The following is a 14,317-nucleotide window of genomic DNA, read 5'->3' as shown; positions in this document are numbered from 1 at the left end:
ACAAGTGACACTTTAATTTCCAAACTTTAATGTGTTATGATTTAAATTATGAGGCATGTGACACTTTCATCCTCAAACTTTAAAAAGCTGCAATTTCTGACTTGAAATATAATGTATATTATTTTAGTTCTCGACGTTTATTGCTGCTATAAATATGATTTATTATTCGTATAGTTTCATCCTTACTTTTTTAATCCTTTTTATAATTTAATTTTATATTTTTATTGTAGCAATAGTTGTTTATTTTTTAGTTGCTTTTTCTTATATAATTGTTTGACTCTTTTTTCTGTTATTTAATTAATTAATTAATTTATTTATTTATTTTTACAGAATTATTTCGTCGCAACTTGCATCTCCTTTACTAGTTTATATGATTAATGTGGTAGTTCTAACGAATCAAAAAAAAAAAAAAATAAAATCCACCTATCCCATCATAATTTAAAAAATATTTTGATTATCTATTTCTTTCAAAAAAAAAAAATAGTTGGGGAAAATAATTGATATACAGTACACCTCTTTCTTATAAGAACAAAAATTATATAAGCATTTCCAAACTGGGAGGTTTGGGTATGATGCGGATGGCGCCGCGTAGCCGGTCGCCCATCCTCGCCCGTCCTTCCTCTCGATCGGCTTCTTTTTCTGTTTCTGACAAATTGAGGGCCACGTTTTTTCTTTCTTTTTTTTCCTTCCTTCGGGAGCGCGAGGCCACGCGGCGCCCGTATAATTTTTGCTCCCTTAATAATAGTCTCGAACAATCGGCCAGTTTCCTGTGCGCACATTTAGAGAGACTAGTGATGGTAGTAGTACAGACAGCGATGGAGGCGTAAATGGAGGGCCGCCGGGAGCCGCCGATCGCCGCCGTCGGCGGCTACGACGTTCTGGCGCGGCTCGGGCCGGCCGATGCCTGCGGGCGAATCTCGACCGTCTATCGCGGGGCCCGCAGATCGGACGGGCGGAACGTGGCCCTCAAGCAGGTGTGCCTCTCCGGCCTCAGCGCGAATCTCAAAGACTCCCTCGACTGCGAGATCCGCTTCCTCGCCTCCGTCCGCCACCCCAACATCATCCGCCTCCTTGATGTCGTCCAAGTAAATTATACGCTTCTCCTTCTCATTTATTATATTATCATTGTTGTTGTTGTTGTTGTTATTATTATTGCTGCTGCTACTTTTCGGCTTAATTTAATGATTTATGGGTCTTTTGGGGAGAATCCAGTTCTTTTGATATGTTATATATTGGAGGTTTCATTGCCTGAAAACTGGGAGTTTGTTGGCAATTGTAGCTGGAATTTTCTTTTTATAGTTTGAATGCGATGTTGAAAAGGTAAAATTATTTTGCTTGGTTTTCATATAAAATTTATTTGGCTTTTAGTGTTTTCCTCATAATTGATTCCTCAAATTATGCAAGATCATCCATTGAGGGCATGTAAAATTCGGTATATTATAAAAAAAAATAAAAAATAAAAAAGGAAAATAAAAAGGAAAACGTGTGATTGAATTTGTCTACTTACTTATTTGGAATATTTGGGTCTTGTGAGTGTCAAGCAGCTTATATGCACATGATGTTTTAAGTTATCATCTTATTGCTGCATAGCACAATGAATTTGTTGGGGAAATATGAATGGAGATCAAGTAAATTATGGTTTTGAGGCGTGTAAGTTCACTTTCTTTAAAGTGTTATTTGCCCCCACTCAAATGTATGCTGTTGGGTTACCAGCAAATCCCCTCCAGGATATAACAAGACCGCCGAAAGACTGCAAACAGCACTTTTGAAGACTTTCCCTTAAGAACTTCTCTCTTAAGCATCAATATAAAAATTAGGAAGGAGAAAGTATTGGTAATATTGCCCTTGAAGCCTTCAAACGTCTCCTATTTATAGGAGGTGAATGGTTACGATGAAGGGACACAACCTTTAAAGTTATATAATTTCACAAAAGGACACGTCCTTTCACGAATAACGAAAAGACATACTCTTTCACAAAAGGTTTATATCTCTTCGTAAAGAAATGCGTCTCTTCGTAAAGAGATACATCTCTTTGAATCAAATGAAAATACATATCTTTTCATAAGAATAACTAATTCAACAAAGAGACACAACCATTCATTTCATTTTAATTTTAATTCTTCAAGTTATTCTCTCACATCCTTTATTACAATCTACACTAACAATCCCCCACTAGATTGTAATACTGATTTAAAATAGACTTATGCATACAAGGTGTCTTTCGATTAAACCTTCAATTAGTGTAATTATCTCAAAGTTCCAACAAAATCAATGGTGGCCAAGGCTTAAACCAAGATTCTTTATATCAGAACCGGAAACAACACACACATAAATCTATAAACTTAATTAAGAAGTTCACCGAATAAGTTTAGCACTTTTATGGCCATGTGCTACCTCCTGGTTTCATGAACATTTACAAAAGTAAGCCTTAACTTTTGCCAGAAGCGGCACCACTTCTTATGCTCACATAGGTGAAGTTCCTTTTCTACTGCCTCTTTTACGATAGGCATCAAATAAACTTGAACTTCACTAAGAGTATCATCACTCATCCTCCAATTCCGTAACAGTATACACTGGATATTTAAACGACATTCCTAGTGTATTCACAGTCACTTATCAATAACTTGTTTTTACCCATTAAACCTTTTCACTAGTGGTATAACTAGATAAAGGTTGGGTTCCCATTATTGGTGACTTTTAAAAGAAAGGCTTCAAACCTAATCCAACTGATGTAGATTTTATTATATCTCTCGAGAGTCTTTTTGTGAAAGGGTCTGCTAAATTACTGCATGACCTCACATATATGATAGTAATTATTCCTTCTTTTATCAATTCTTTAACATAGTCATGCCTTAAACTTATATGTCTAGACTTGCCATTATATACCTGGCTGAGTGCCCTAGACATTGTTGCTTGACTATCACAGTGCAAAGAAATGGGCGGCATCGGTTGTGGCCACAACTTTATATCAAACAGTAAATTTTTCAGCCACTCCGCTTCTTTGCCTGCAGCTGCCAACGCTACAAATTCAGATTCCATTGTAGAATGTGTTACACACGTCTGTTTCTTTGAAGCCCAGGAGATTGCTCCACCTCCTAAAATAAATACCCATCCAGACGTAGATTTATTATCAGTTAAGCTAGTTATTCAACTAGGATCGGTAAAACCTTCTAGCACTGCTGGAAAATTATTATAAAATAATCCCAAGTTTTTAGTTCTTTTAAGATATCCAAAAACTCTACTTATAGCTTTCCAATGATCAGTACTAGGATTACTTGTATATCTAGAAAGTTTGCAGACTGCAAATGCGATTTCTGGTCTAGTGCAATGCGCTGCATACATCAGACTGCCTATTGCTCTTGCATATTCTATTTGAACAATCGCTCTTCCAGAATTTTCGACTAATTTAACAGAAACATCATATGGGGTACTTACTTCTTTAATTCCTAAATGATTATATTTTAAAATTATTTTCTCAATGTAGTGCATCTGAGATAAAGCATAACCTCCACTGTGTTTTTTCACTTTTATTCCCAAGATACTATCTATTTCATTTAAATCTTTCATTTTGAATATAGAAGTTAGATATTTCTTTGTTTCATTTATCCCATTCATATTTGGCCCAATTATAAGCATGACATCAACATATAGACATATTATCACACCATATTCTTCTGTGAATTTAGAATAAATGCATTTATCTGCATTATTGTATTTAAATCCATGGGACAATATTATAGAATCAAATTTTTCATGCCATTGTTTTGGCGCTTGCTTCAAGCCATATAATGACTTAATTAATTTACAAACTTTCTTTTCATTTCCAGATAATTCAAACCCTTCAGGTTGATCCATGTAGACTTCTTCATCCAGTTCACCATTTAAAAATGCTGTTTTAACATATCATTTGATGTACAAAAAGATTTATAATTGAACTGAGTGCTAATAACACTCTAATGGATGTTATCCTAGCCACTGGGGTGCACAAAGTGTCAAAATAATCCACACCTCTTTTTACTTATGTCCTTTAAGCTATTAATCTTGCTTTAAACGATTTGTATAGATCCATTCGTATATATACTTTTTTTAAATACCCATTGCATCAATTGATTTTGATCAGGTGGTAAGTCAACTAGAACCAAGTATTTAGTATAACGAGTCCATTTCATCATTTACTGCCTACTTTCCAGAATGCTGCGTTCTCTAGAAGTCATGGCTTCTGTAATGTTTTGGATCATCTTCTATATTGAATAGAATTGGTATTTTATTTAGAACATTTTTTACTCTTCTACGAAAAGGATTACAAAATCAGGATCTAAACTCTTTTCTTTCTATCTTTGACTCTTCACTAGGTTCACTAGAAGTTACTGTCATTTTTCTTTATAGTTAGAAGATATTAAATTAGTGCTGGCTACTTTTGTTTGTGTAGATTCTGGAATAGAATTGGAATCATTGATAAATTTGTTTTCTAAAATTCAACATCTGTTTGATTCCACAATACTTTTGATTCCAAATCAGTTAATCTATATGCTTTAGAATTTTCAGCATATCCTACAAACAAACATTTTAGAGCTCTAGTCCCAATTTATATCTTTTAGGGTCTGGAAATTATAAAAGGTAAACACTCCAAACTCTGAGATATTTAATTTGATTTCTACTTTCCATAATTCATATGGAATATTTTTTGTTTTCTAGAGGTATTCTATTGTGTACATGACAGGCTGTAAGTAATGCCTCCCACAAATTGAAAAGCAATTTTGCATTTAAAATATAGCAATTATATCGACTAATGTCCTATTCTTTCTTTTCTGCCAATCGCATTCTGTTGTGGCAGTGTATGGTGCATAGTTTGGTGTTATAATACCATTTTCTTCACAATATATCGAGATTCCATAGTAGAGGTTTCTATCCTCCTCTATCATTCTCAAAAATCTTAATTTTCTTTTCCTTTTGATTTTCAACAATAGATTTATAACATTTAAACATTTCTAAAGTTGATCCTTTCACTTCATTAAGTAAATATATTGTATATCTAGAATGGTCATCCAAGTAAAGGTAATAAAGTTAATCTATTTTCACCTCTAGTTTAAATGAATTTAATTCACAATATCTGAATGCACAAGTTCAAATAAATCAATTTTTTTCTCTCTATTTTAGGAAAATTTTCTAGCATTTTAGCGTTGAACGCATATTTCACATTTTTTTTTATTATTATGATTAATGGAATTAAGCCATTTTTAGCATAAATTCTTAAGAATTATAATTTATATTGTCTAACGAATTATGCCAGAAGAAAATAGAACAAGATCAACAAATATAAGCCAGGAATATTAATTATTTTATTATGATACTACTTAAAACTTATTCCATTAAAGAGTATACCCTTCTCACAAATACTCATTTTTGACAGAATCACCTTTATTGACTCTAGTACAGCTTTTATCCCTCTTTACAAAGCAAATTTGAGACACAGATTTTTTGCAATATCTGGAACATGAGATACATTGATAAGTAAGAGTTTCTTTCCAAAGAGTGAAGCAAAGCTCAACGCTCACCTTTCTAGAACTTTGCAGGCACTGTGAATTTCCATCAAATCTCTCGTGACATCTCCTTCTCTTAATAATCTTTAAATTGAGATTTTGTTTGTTGCAGACATGAACTAGTAGCCACCCGAATTCATACCACACATCCAGCGACTTACTTGCTGTTTGGCCATGTGAAGTTCGCTGTGGACCATGCTCATAATTGTAGTCAGAATCATTGCAATAAAGTTCTGTGTGGTTGTGTTGTATCATCATGTGGCCTTATATAGTGTTCCTTCTTAAATATTTTCATGTATTCTGCACTTTATTTATTAGTGACCTTCTTTCCACTTGATTAACAAATCCTGTCCTTTTTTATCTTGGAGTTATTGATCAGAAAAGTTCTCTTATTTACAAAAAACTTTCTTGATTTTTATTTTCATCTACTATGATTGTCATGTAAAGCTATGTTGAACATCATTTTTTAGTAGCCGTTGCGAGTTTCACTCTCAATTCTCAAGTGTTTCTAATTTGCTCTAAGTAAAATCTTCTGTAGTGTGTAAAGTTTCTTCTCTAAATAATTTCCAGTTACGAGGCAATTTGTGCAATAATAGCCCCGCATTGTCAAAAGATTCTGGAAAGAAATCTCTACTTCTTTTAGCTTAGAAATCAAAATTTGTAATTCATGTACTTGTTGCATTATTGATAAGTTTTCTACCATAGTAAATTCAAAATATTTCATAATTAAAAACTTATCTGTGCCTTGCTTTTCAGTATTATATCTTGCTTCTAGAGAGTTCCATATTTCTCTTGGTGATTGGATTGATGCAAATAAGTCATATAAATTATCTGACAAAGTATTGAGAATATGTCCTCTGCATAGTAGTTCATCCTCTTTGCATTTTTTACGTGCCGCCCTCACTTCATCAGTATCTGCATCAGTCGGTGCAGAAATATCTGACAAATTGGGGTCCAGAATGTAGGCTATCTTCAGTGCAGTAAGTAAGAACATCATCTTATCTTTCCATCGAGTGAAGTTGGTCCCATCGAATTGGTTCAGTTTCATAGAGTCTTGATTTATCATCTTGAAAGTCGCCTCAGTGTTTGTCTCCATTAAAGTAACACCTTAAAATTTTTGGGGAAATATGAATGGAGATCAAGTAAATTATAGTCTTGAGGCGTGTAAGTTCACTTTCTTTAAGGTGTTATTTGCCCCCACTCGAATGTATGCTGTTGGGTTACCAGCAAATCACCTCCAGGATACAACAAGATCGCCGAAAGACTGCAAACAACACTTTTGAAGACTTTCCCTTAAGAACTTCTCTCTTAAGCATCAATAAAATTAGGAAGGAGAAAGTATTGATAATAATGCCCTTGAAGCCTTCAAACATCTCCTATTTATAGGAGGTAAATGGTTACGATAAAGGGACACAACCTTTAAAGTTATATCCTTTCACAAAAGGACACGTCCTTTCACGAATAACGAAAAGATATACTCTTTTACAAAAGGTTCATATCTCTTCGTGAAGAAATGCGTCTCTTCGTAAAAAGATACATCTCTTTGAATCAAATGAAAAGACATCTTTTCATAAGAATAACTAATTCAACAAAGAGACACAACGATTCATTTCATTTTAATTTTAATTCTTCAAGTTATTCTCTCACATCCTTTATTACAATCTACACTAACAGAATTTGGATTCATGTTAGCGCGAAATGAAATGTCCGAAAGTAACCCACCGCATGCATGGAGAAGAGCACTGTAAAGCTGACGAGTCACTAAACTTTCAATTGGCATATCCATTTCGGCTATTATATTGTCGCAGCACATAAGGCAAACCTTGTGTATGTTCCAGGCCGACGGATCCACATTCCTTGTGTTGGAATTCTGCGAGGGAGGGGATTTAGCTGCATACATTAAGCGCAATGGGAGAGTGCAAGAACATGTAGTACGGAAGTTCATGAGGCAGCTCGGTACTCCTTTGAGCTACTAACTTTTATGTACTTCTAGCTCAATACTCCTTTTTGGCATAATTGGATTGTTTGCATGCGGACCTCCTATTTGAGAAGAGCTGTTGGAAGAAGAAGCATCAGCAGTATTGTTCATTAAAATCCTCCAAACAGCTCTCTGCTATAGGGGTAGCAGAAGTTTTGATTTGGAGCATTCGCTGTAGCTGACTAAAGTCTCATTTTGGCTCTAATCACTGCAAAAGCTCTCTTCTTTTTTTTTTTCTTTTTTTTTTTTTTTTTTTTTTTTCATTTGTCAAATACTTTGCTGCTGCTTCTTGGAGTGGACAAACTTTTCCAGAAGACATGCAAAACAGCCACTTAGGTCAGGAGCAGCATGAGAATTATTTTATTTTATTCTATTTTTTGTTAAGTCCTTTAATTTTTTGTGGCAGGAGCTGGTCTAAAAGTACTTCGTACTCACCATATAATCCATAGAGATTTAAAACCTGAGGTACAAAGCACATTATAAAGGTCTTATATTTCTCATGGTAAGGAATGCTCCTCATAACTTTTAACTGACGGAGTGCTAGTGGATCAGAACATTTTACTTTCTACTCCTACCGCGGACGCTGTGTTAAAGATTGCTGATTTTGGCCTATCAAGGTACTTGTCTCGGTGAATTATTGGTAAGATATTTTGGTGCTGTTTGGTTCGGTAACCATTGGGGGAAAGTAAAACCCTTATTTTCGAAAGATGACAAGCCAATGGGATTATTTAAAGATGATCTGGGAACTCCTGTTCGGATTTGTGCTATCTCTCTCTCTCTTGTTGTCCCAGTTGTTATACAGTTAGTTAGCTCTGCGGTTGGTGCATTTCTTCCTATAGTATAAAATCACAAAAAAAAAAGGGAAAAGAAATGAGATTTCTTGGACATAATCGAAGATAACTTATTTCATGATTGCTTTAAATATAGATTTCTTCCTCCTGGTGAATATGTAGAGATGGTATGTGGATCACCATTCTACATGGCTCCAGAAGTCATGCTATTCCAGAAGTATGATGATAAGGTAAAACTCAATCTCTCTCTCTCTCTCTCTCTCTCTCTCTCTCTCTCTCTCTCTCTCGATGTTGACTCAAATTTTAACTCTCCTTCTTGTCAAAAATTCTAAAGATATGAAATACTTGAATACTTTAATTCATTTAGGTAGACATGTGGAGCATCGGTGTGATTTTTTTCGAGCTTTTGAATGGGTACCCACCTTTTCATGGCCGAAGCTATGTTGAGGTATCTCTGCCCAAAAGGTGATCAAATGCTCATATAAATTTTAAATCATCATTGACTAATCATTCTTCGTTCCTCCGGAATCTTCAGCTACTGCAAAACATAAAGAAATGCACATCATTGCCATTCTCGGAGCTCCTTCTCCGGAGCTTACATCCCCATACCGTTAACATGTGCGCTAGGCTCCTCTGTGTTGATCCAGGTATTTTGATTTGAACCCTAATCCAGCTTTCCTCAAGTGTTAAAATTATTACTGATGAATTTATTAATGATTGCAGAGGAACGATTGCCCTTCGACGAATTCTATCGCGCAAGTTCTTCACAAGATTGTATGTCTCTTCATAATGCTTAAAAGACAAATATAATGATGTTCTAAGAGAAAAAAATGTGAAAAGGTGAATTTGACTTTAGCTGAAGCTAAACAATAATTCAACTGCACAGCTATTTAAAGCATTATGAAGAGACATACAATCTTGTGAAGAACTTGCGCGATAGAATTCGTCGAAGGGCAATCGTTCCTCTGCAATCATTAATAAATTCATCAGTAATAATTTTAACACTTGAGGAAAGCTGGATTAGGGTTCAAATCAAAATACCTGGATCAACACAGAGGAGCCTAGCGCACATGTTAACGGTATCGGGATGTAAGCTCCGGAGAAGGAGCTCCGAGAATGGCAATGATGTGCATTTCTTTATGTTTTGCAGTAGCTGAAGANGCCAGACGTGTATAGAATTATTATTGGACTTGCTCCCTATTAATTGTATAGTTGGAAATTTTTTGGGAACCAAATTAAACGAAAATATCTGGGCATATGTGGTGGTAATCGGCCCAAACGCCTTTTTGTTTTGTAGTCGAAGTGGGATTTAGTATTCCCACTTTTATTGTAATTTAGTCGGTTGTATACATAGTCGCTCGGATAATATATGTAGCTAGCGGAGCGCATGGTGTGGCTCGGGTTTGGAGATCAATTGAAATCAAACGCGTCTGTTTCGATTTGGGATAACCAAAACAAAATCAAGTTAATAGTACCAAAGGGCTTGGTGGTTAGTAACCGTGGTCTTAAGTTCGAATTCTAATCCTAATTTGTTTATATTTTCACTAAGTTTATTTCTAAAATAAATAAACGTAGCGGGTAGTACGTTATCTTTCTCTGTAAAATAAAAATAAATCTAAGTTAATAGTGTGAAAAATCAAATCGATTTGAATCAATTTTGCTTTCGGTTTTCAGTTTGTCGGTTGGAACATTTAAATCTTTAAGAGACAATTTGTGCATATTATTTGTTTTTACTTTTACCTTTTGATTTAGCAAGTTGGTTTTCAGCTTAAACAGTGTATAAGTGAAAAATTTGTGTTACCTATACTACATACGAAAGCGTATAGAAAATTTTACAATAGCATATGAAATCCAAAAAAAAAGAGAAAGAATATTCCCTATTTATTTAATCTCGATATTTAAAAGAAATTCAATTTAAGGATAATATTAAATAACAATATTTAAGAAATATTATTTTGGTATTTAATCTTGGTATTTAATAAAAAAATTCATTGTCTCCAGTAATAATTATCTAATTAATTTTTATATATATATATTAAATATTTCTATATGTTTTTCAAATTTTTACGGATCCAAAAATTAAATATGTGTTTTAAACTAAATGTACCGAAATTTTAATTCACCTTTAATTGAAATTTAAAATTTAATTGATCCACTTTAATTAAAATTTTTAATTATTTATTCAAATTTGATATGCAAAATTAAATTTCTATGACGATTTAAATTGAAATTTTAATTTTAATACAGAAGTTACAAATTTAAATTTAAATCGTATAATTAAATTTAAAATATGAATTTAAAATGAAATAAAAATTTAAAATTAAATAAGATTAAAAAATAAATAAAAATATTCAATGGATATTAAAAAAGAAAGAACAATATAGAATATTGCACATGGAGTAGGGCTATTATACCCTTAGAGTTTAGAACTCTTTGTCCTCATAAGTTATTTTTAATAATGGAGCTTCCGAATCAATAATCCACATAGTTAAATATGATGTAAAGCATTTAAAAATTCTAAAAAATAAATTTTGTAATTATTCGAAATCATAATAAAGTCCATCGAGTGCAAATAAAATGAACGGTCGAAATTGAACGACCTTCTAAAAATAAAGAATCGGATTGTTTAATCTAAGATCCGGGTTATAGGTCTCTATTTCGATAGTGAATAGAATTTTCTATCAAAAGTTCAACCGATTCCAATTCGTTTACACCGTTAAACTAGCGAGCATTCCATATTGGCCGTTAAAAATTGTCATCTTTGAGATCTTTGATTGTAAGTTAAATGATGTTGAAAAATTTTAAAATTTAGTTTTTAGAAGTTTTAAATGATTTTAATTATGTTTAAAGGTAAGAATCATCGATCCGAGTACTACATCATCGAAAATAACTTATTAATACGAAAACGATTGTACTCATAAGAGTATAATAGCTAGACTCATTGTAGATATTTTTAATAAAATAAAATATTATTTATAAGATATAAATTTTATTATAAAATTTTAGATAAATATGTATAACACAATAAACTTTAGCAAATTGTAAGGTTCCAGTGTAAGAATAGTATTTTGAGCTATTCTGGAAGGTGTGAGGGTCGTCTGGGGTGTGCCGACCTATTTTCAGAGCTCTTTAGGCGCGAGAATGGGTTTTCGATATCAAAATCTACAAACTACAGATGTTTGGTGTTGAGTATCGGTAGTGGTGTGAGGTACCGGAACTCAATGGAGTATCAAAATGAGCAGCTCTCGGGTTTTGCGGAATCGGGTTGTGTGTACCGATACTGAGCCGAGTATCGGTACTACATCGAGCAAAGTACCGGAACGCAGCTGAAAACCATAATTTTCAACGTTCGGGTTCTATGGAACCGGACCCTTGGTACCGGAATTGTCGAGTACCGGTACTCCAATTCGTGTCTGTAGAATAAAATTTCGTGTAGTATGCAATTTTTTGATTTTTGAGGGGCCTATGAGGGATTGTTGTGAGGATTGAGAATTTTGCTGTGTAGTTAAACTCGTAGTAGATTTGACATTAGTTGATCTTATAGTCGGTGGGACTTCTATTTTGACATGATCATTGTCACGCTCCGAGACCGGCGGAGGCCCTCCCGGTAGCGTGCCCAGACCCGCCATATGTCTACACATATAAGGCGTCTACAATAAAAACGGAAGTAAAAGCAACTAGTAGGACAAATAGAAGAAGTGAAATAACTAACAACTAATGATATCAGAGCGAGTATAGTTCTAACATCTACACCAAAGTAAAGAAGTAAAGCTAGACAATAAAAGACGTCATAAGTAGTACAATATCTGTCTCAAAAGTACAAAAGTGATGGTCTCTAGTACACTGGCAAAACTCTCAACCTCTCGCAAAAGAAATATAAATCGAGAGGTAGACCACCTAGCAACTCGTCCTCGAAGGAAGCTAGCTCGAAGCAACTCCCTTTCCGCGATCCCTGGCCTCACCCTGCGTGGAAGGTTCTGAAAAACATCGAGAAAAAGAGGGCGTGAGAACTATAATTTATAGTTCCCAGTGGGCAATTACTGACCTCAGCTCAATGCACCACTAGGCCCCAAAAGAAAAGGGTAAGTACAATAATAATAGCAATAATGACTGCGATATAAAGGCATAATTAAAATGCTAAATTACTAAACTCAAGTATAAACGATGTCATGGTGATGTACATCTACGATATCAAAATAGTATGTCATTAACCTTCATGAATACATTATGCAAGTTCTGTCATGGCACCCAAGTATGCTTTAATGCAAAAAGGAGACTATCAAGTATACTACATGTCTCAACACTATGCTAAAAGCATATAAATGTAATTCAACTACTAAACCTATCTAGTAGTGATTAACCATTCTCAACACCGTGTCGATTTCCATTTCCAATTAAGGACCTACCAAAGGTAGTCCAGCTTGTGCCGCCTAAGTGCCTGTGGTAGCCCAACATCCCTACTCTTGGAATGTGTCTGTCCCACTCGACCCCGTAGGCTTCTCAATACCGCACGAGCGAACATAAGTCGCGTAGGCTAACTCCGGAGTGCCGGCTTGTAGGGAGCGACCCTCACAAGCATGTGCGAATGAGCACAAATGGCAAGCAAGCAAGGTCAAAGTCTCAAGTACTCTACTCTCATGCCTCTCACATGGCAAGGCCACTAGCATCCCAAGGATCTAGTCCAAAGTCTCAAAGTGACGCTCCAACGCACACTCTCGCTTAGTGCCTCTTTATGACACTTAAGCATCACAACTAATCCTGCCCAATTCATGTTCCATATTCCAACTAAAACAATACTAGCTAGGTTCACTTTAGCCCGGGCCCAATGCCTCTTTATGACCTTGGCCCAATCTCAAATAGTCCAAGTTCTCAAGCCTTCTCTAGGCTTCTAAAATTCCTAATGTCACAATTGGCATATAGGTTAAATGCATGAAAGCAAGGTTCATTTCCATAATAGGAATCATGGTTCCCAATCATAACTAGAATGCTAAGTCCCACATGCATGCACTCTACCACATAGGGGTCTAAAATTTCACTATACATAATATATGCATGTTAAGCATTCTAAAATTCATATTAAATACATTTAACATGGAAATGCATGAATTTCTATTTTACGGAACTTATTTTGCCAAATATGAGCATTTCTCATATCATAGGCTAGGTCAAACCCACCGAACCGTCGCGTGCTCCTTCGATTCGCCGAACGGAGTTGTCCACGAGCCTCCAAATACCCTAAAAGTGATCAGCGAAGAGATACACAAGCATTACGAGTAACTCTAGGCTCGAACAATAACAATCACAAGAGTAGGGCAAAAACTCACCTAGGGAGTAGAAATTCTCAATCAAGCTCCAAAAGAAGGCTAGGATCCTTGCAATCTAACCCGAAGGAGGGTTCTAATCCAAAAATCTAGCCTCAAAAGCCCTAGATCGAAAAGCCCCAAAATCAACCCTAAATCTCATTTCTAAGGTTCCAAAAGGCAAAATCTACCAAAACAAGAATCAAAGGGTAGAATCAAAGTACTAACCTCTTTAGATGCCTCAAAACAAGCTCCAAATCTTCTAAGGTTGAAGATTGGTCTACCACCAAGCCCTACAAGCAAGCTCCAAGCCTTGTAAGGATGGAAAGGAGAGAAAGGGGGAGGTTGAGCTCCAAGCTCCCTCAAGCAAACTCCTCTTCTTCTTCTCCTCCTTCTTCTTCTTCTCTCTCTAGAAGGTGTAGTGTAAGGTACCGGACTTCTAAAACTATGAAGTTACGGTGTATATTTAAATGGTTCCGGTGAGGTTGCGGTGGAACGTAACATACCGGATTTAAAATATAAAAGTGAAAATAAATAAAAATAGTATGAGATACTACTTTTTTGGATTTAGAGAAGTGAAATATAAGTTGGGAATGACCTGTGCTGAAATCAGAGCGAAAACAGATGATTTAGAATTTTCTGTAAGAAACGGGGCAGATAAATTAGCAGAAAATGCACAGTGTCAGAAAATTATGAAAATTGGCGGAG

General features: G+C 35.0%; 1 protein-coding gene across 2 annotated transcripts; it reads left to right on the top strand.

Annotated features, from left to right (window-relative positions):
• Window positions 571-9,208, top strand: LOC109717475 (serine/threonine-protein kinase ATG1t). Of its 2 annotated transcripts, none has more exons than XR_002218195.1 (8): window positions 571-1,085; window positions 7,379-7,496; window positions 7,925-7,983; window positions 8,071-8,135; window positions 8,446-8,539; window positions 8,677-8,774; window positions 8,845-8,956; window positions 9,033-9,208. XR_002218195.1 is itself a non-coding variant. In XM_020243292.1 (8 exons), the coding sequence occupies exons 1-8, from the start codon at window positions 828-830 to the stop codon at window positions 9,104-9,106; spliced, it is 861 nt and encodes a 286-aa protein (XP_020098881.1). In that variant the 5' UTR covers window positions 574-827; the 3' UTR covers window positions 9,107-9,208. The 2 variants fall into 2 exon arrangements, 1 of the variants encoding a protein (XP_020098881.1); XM_020243292.1 differs by having other exon boundaries at window positions 574-1,085; window positions 8,677-8,757.

The sequence above is a fragment of the Ananas comosus genome, linkage group 1 (genome assembly GCF_001540865.1).
Source record: "Ananas comosus cultivar F153 linkage group 1, ASM154086v1, whole genome shotgun sequence".
In the NCBI taxonomy this organism is placed as follows: domain Eukaryota; kingdom Viridiplantae; phylum Streptophyta; class Magnoliopsida; order Poales; family Bromeliaceae; genus Ananas; species Ananas comosus.
The sequence above is the reverse complement of the archived record's forward strand: the minus strand, read 5'-3'. Positions and strand labels throughout refer to the sequence as shown.

Coding starts and splice junctions, on each gene's coding strand:
- LOC109717475 (XM_020243292.1), top strand. CDS start 828: ATGGAGGGCCGCCGGGAGCCGCCGATCGCCGCCGTCGGCGGCTACGAC. Junction 8,136..8,445: donor GCTGATTTTGGCCTATCAAG/GTACTTGTCTCG, acceptor CTTTAAATATAG/ATTTCTTCCTCCTGGTGAAT. Junction 8,540..8,676: donor TCCAGAAGTATGATGATAAG/GTAAAACTCAAT, acceptor TAATTCATTTAG/GTAGACATGTGGAGCATCGG.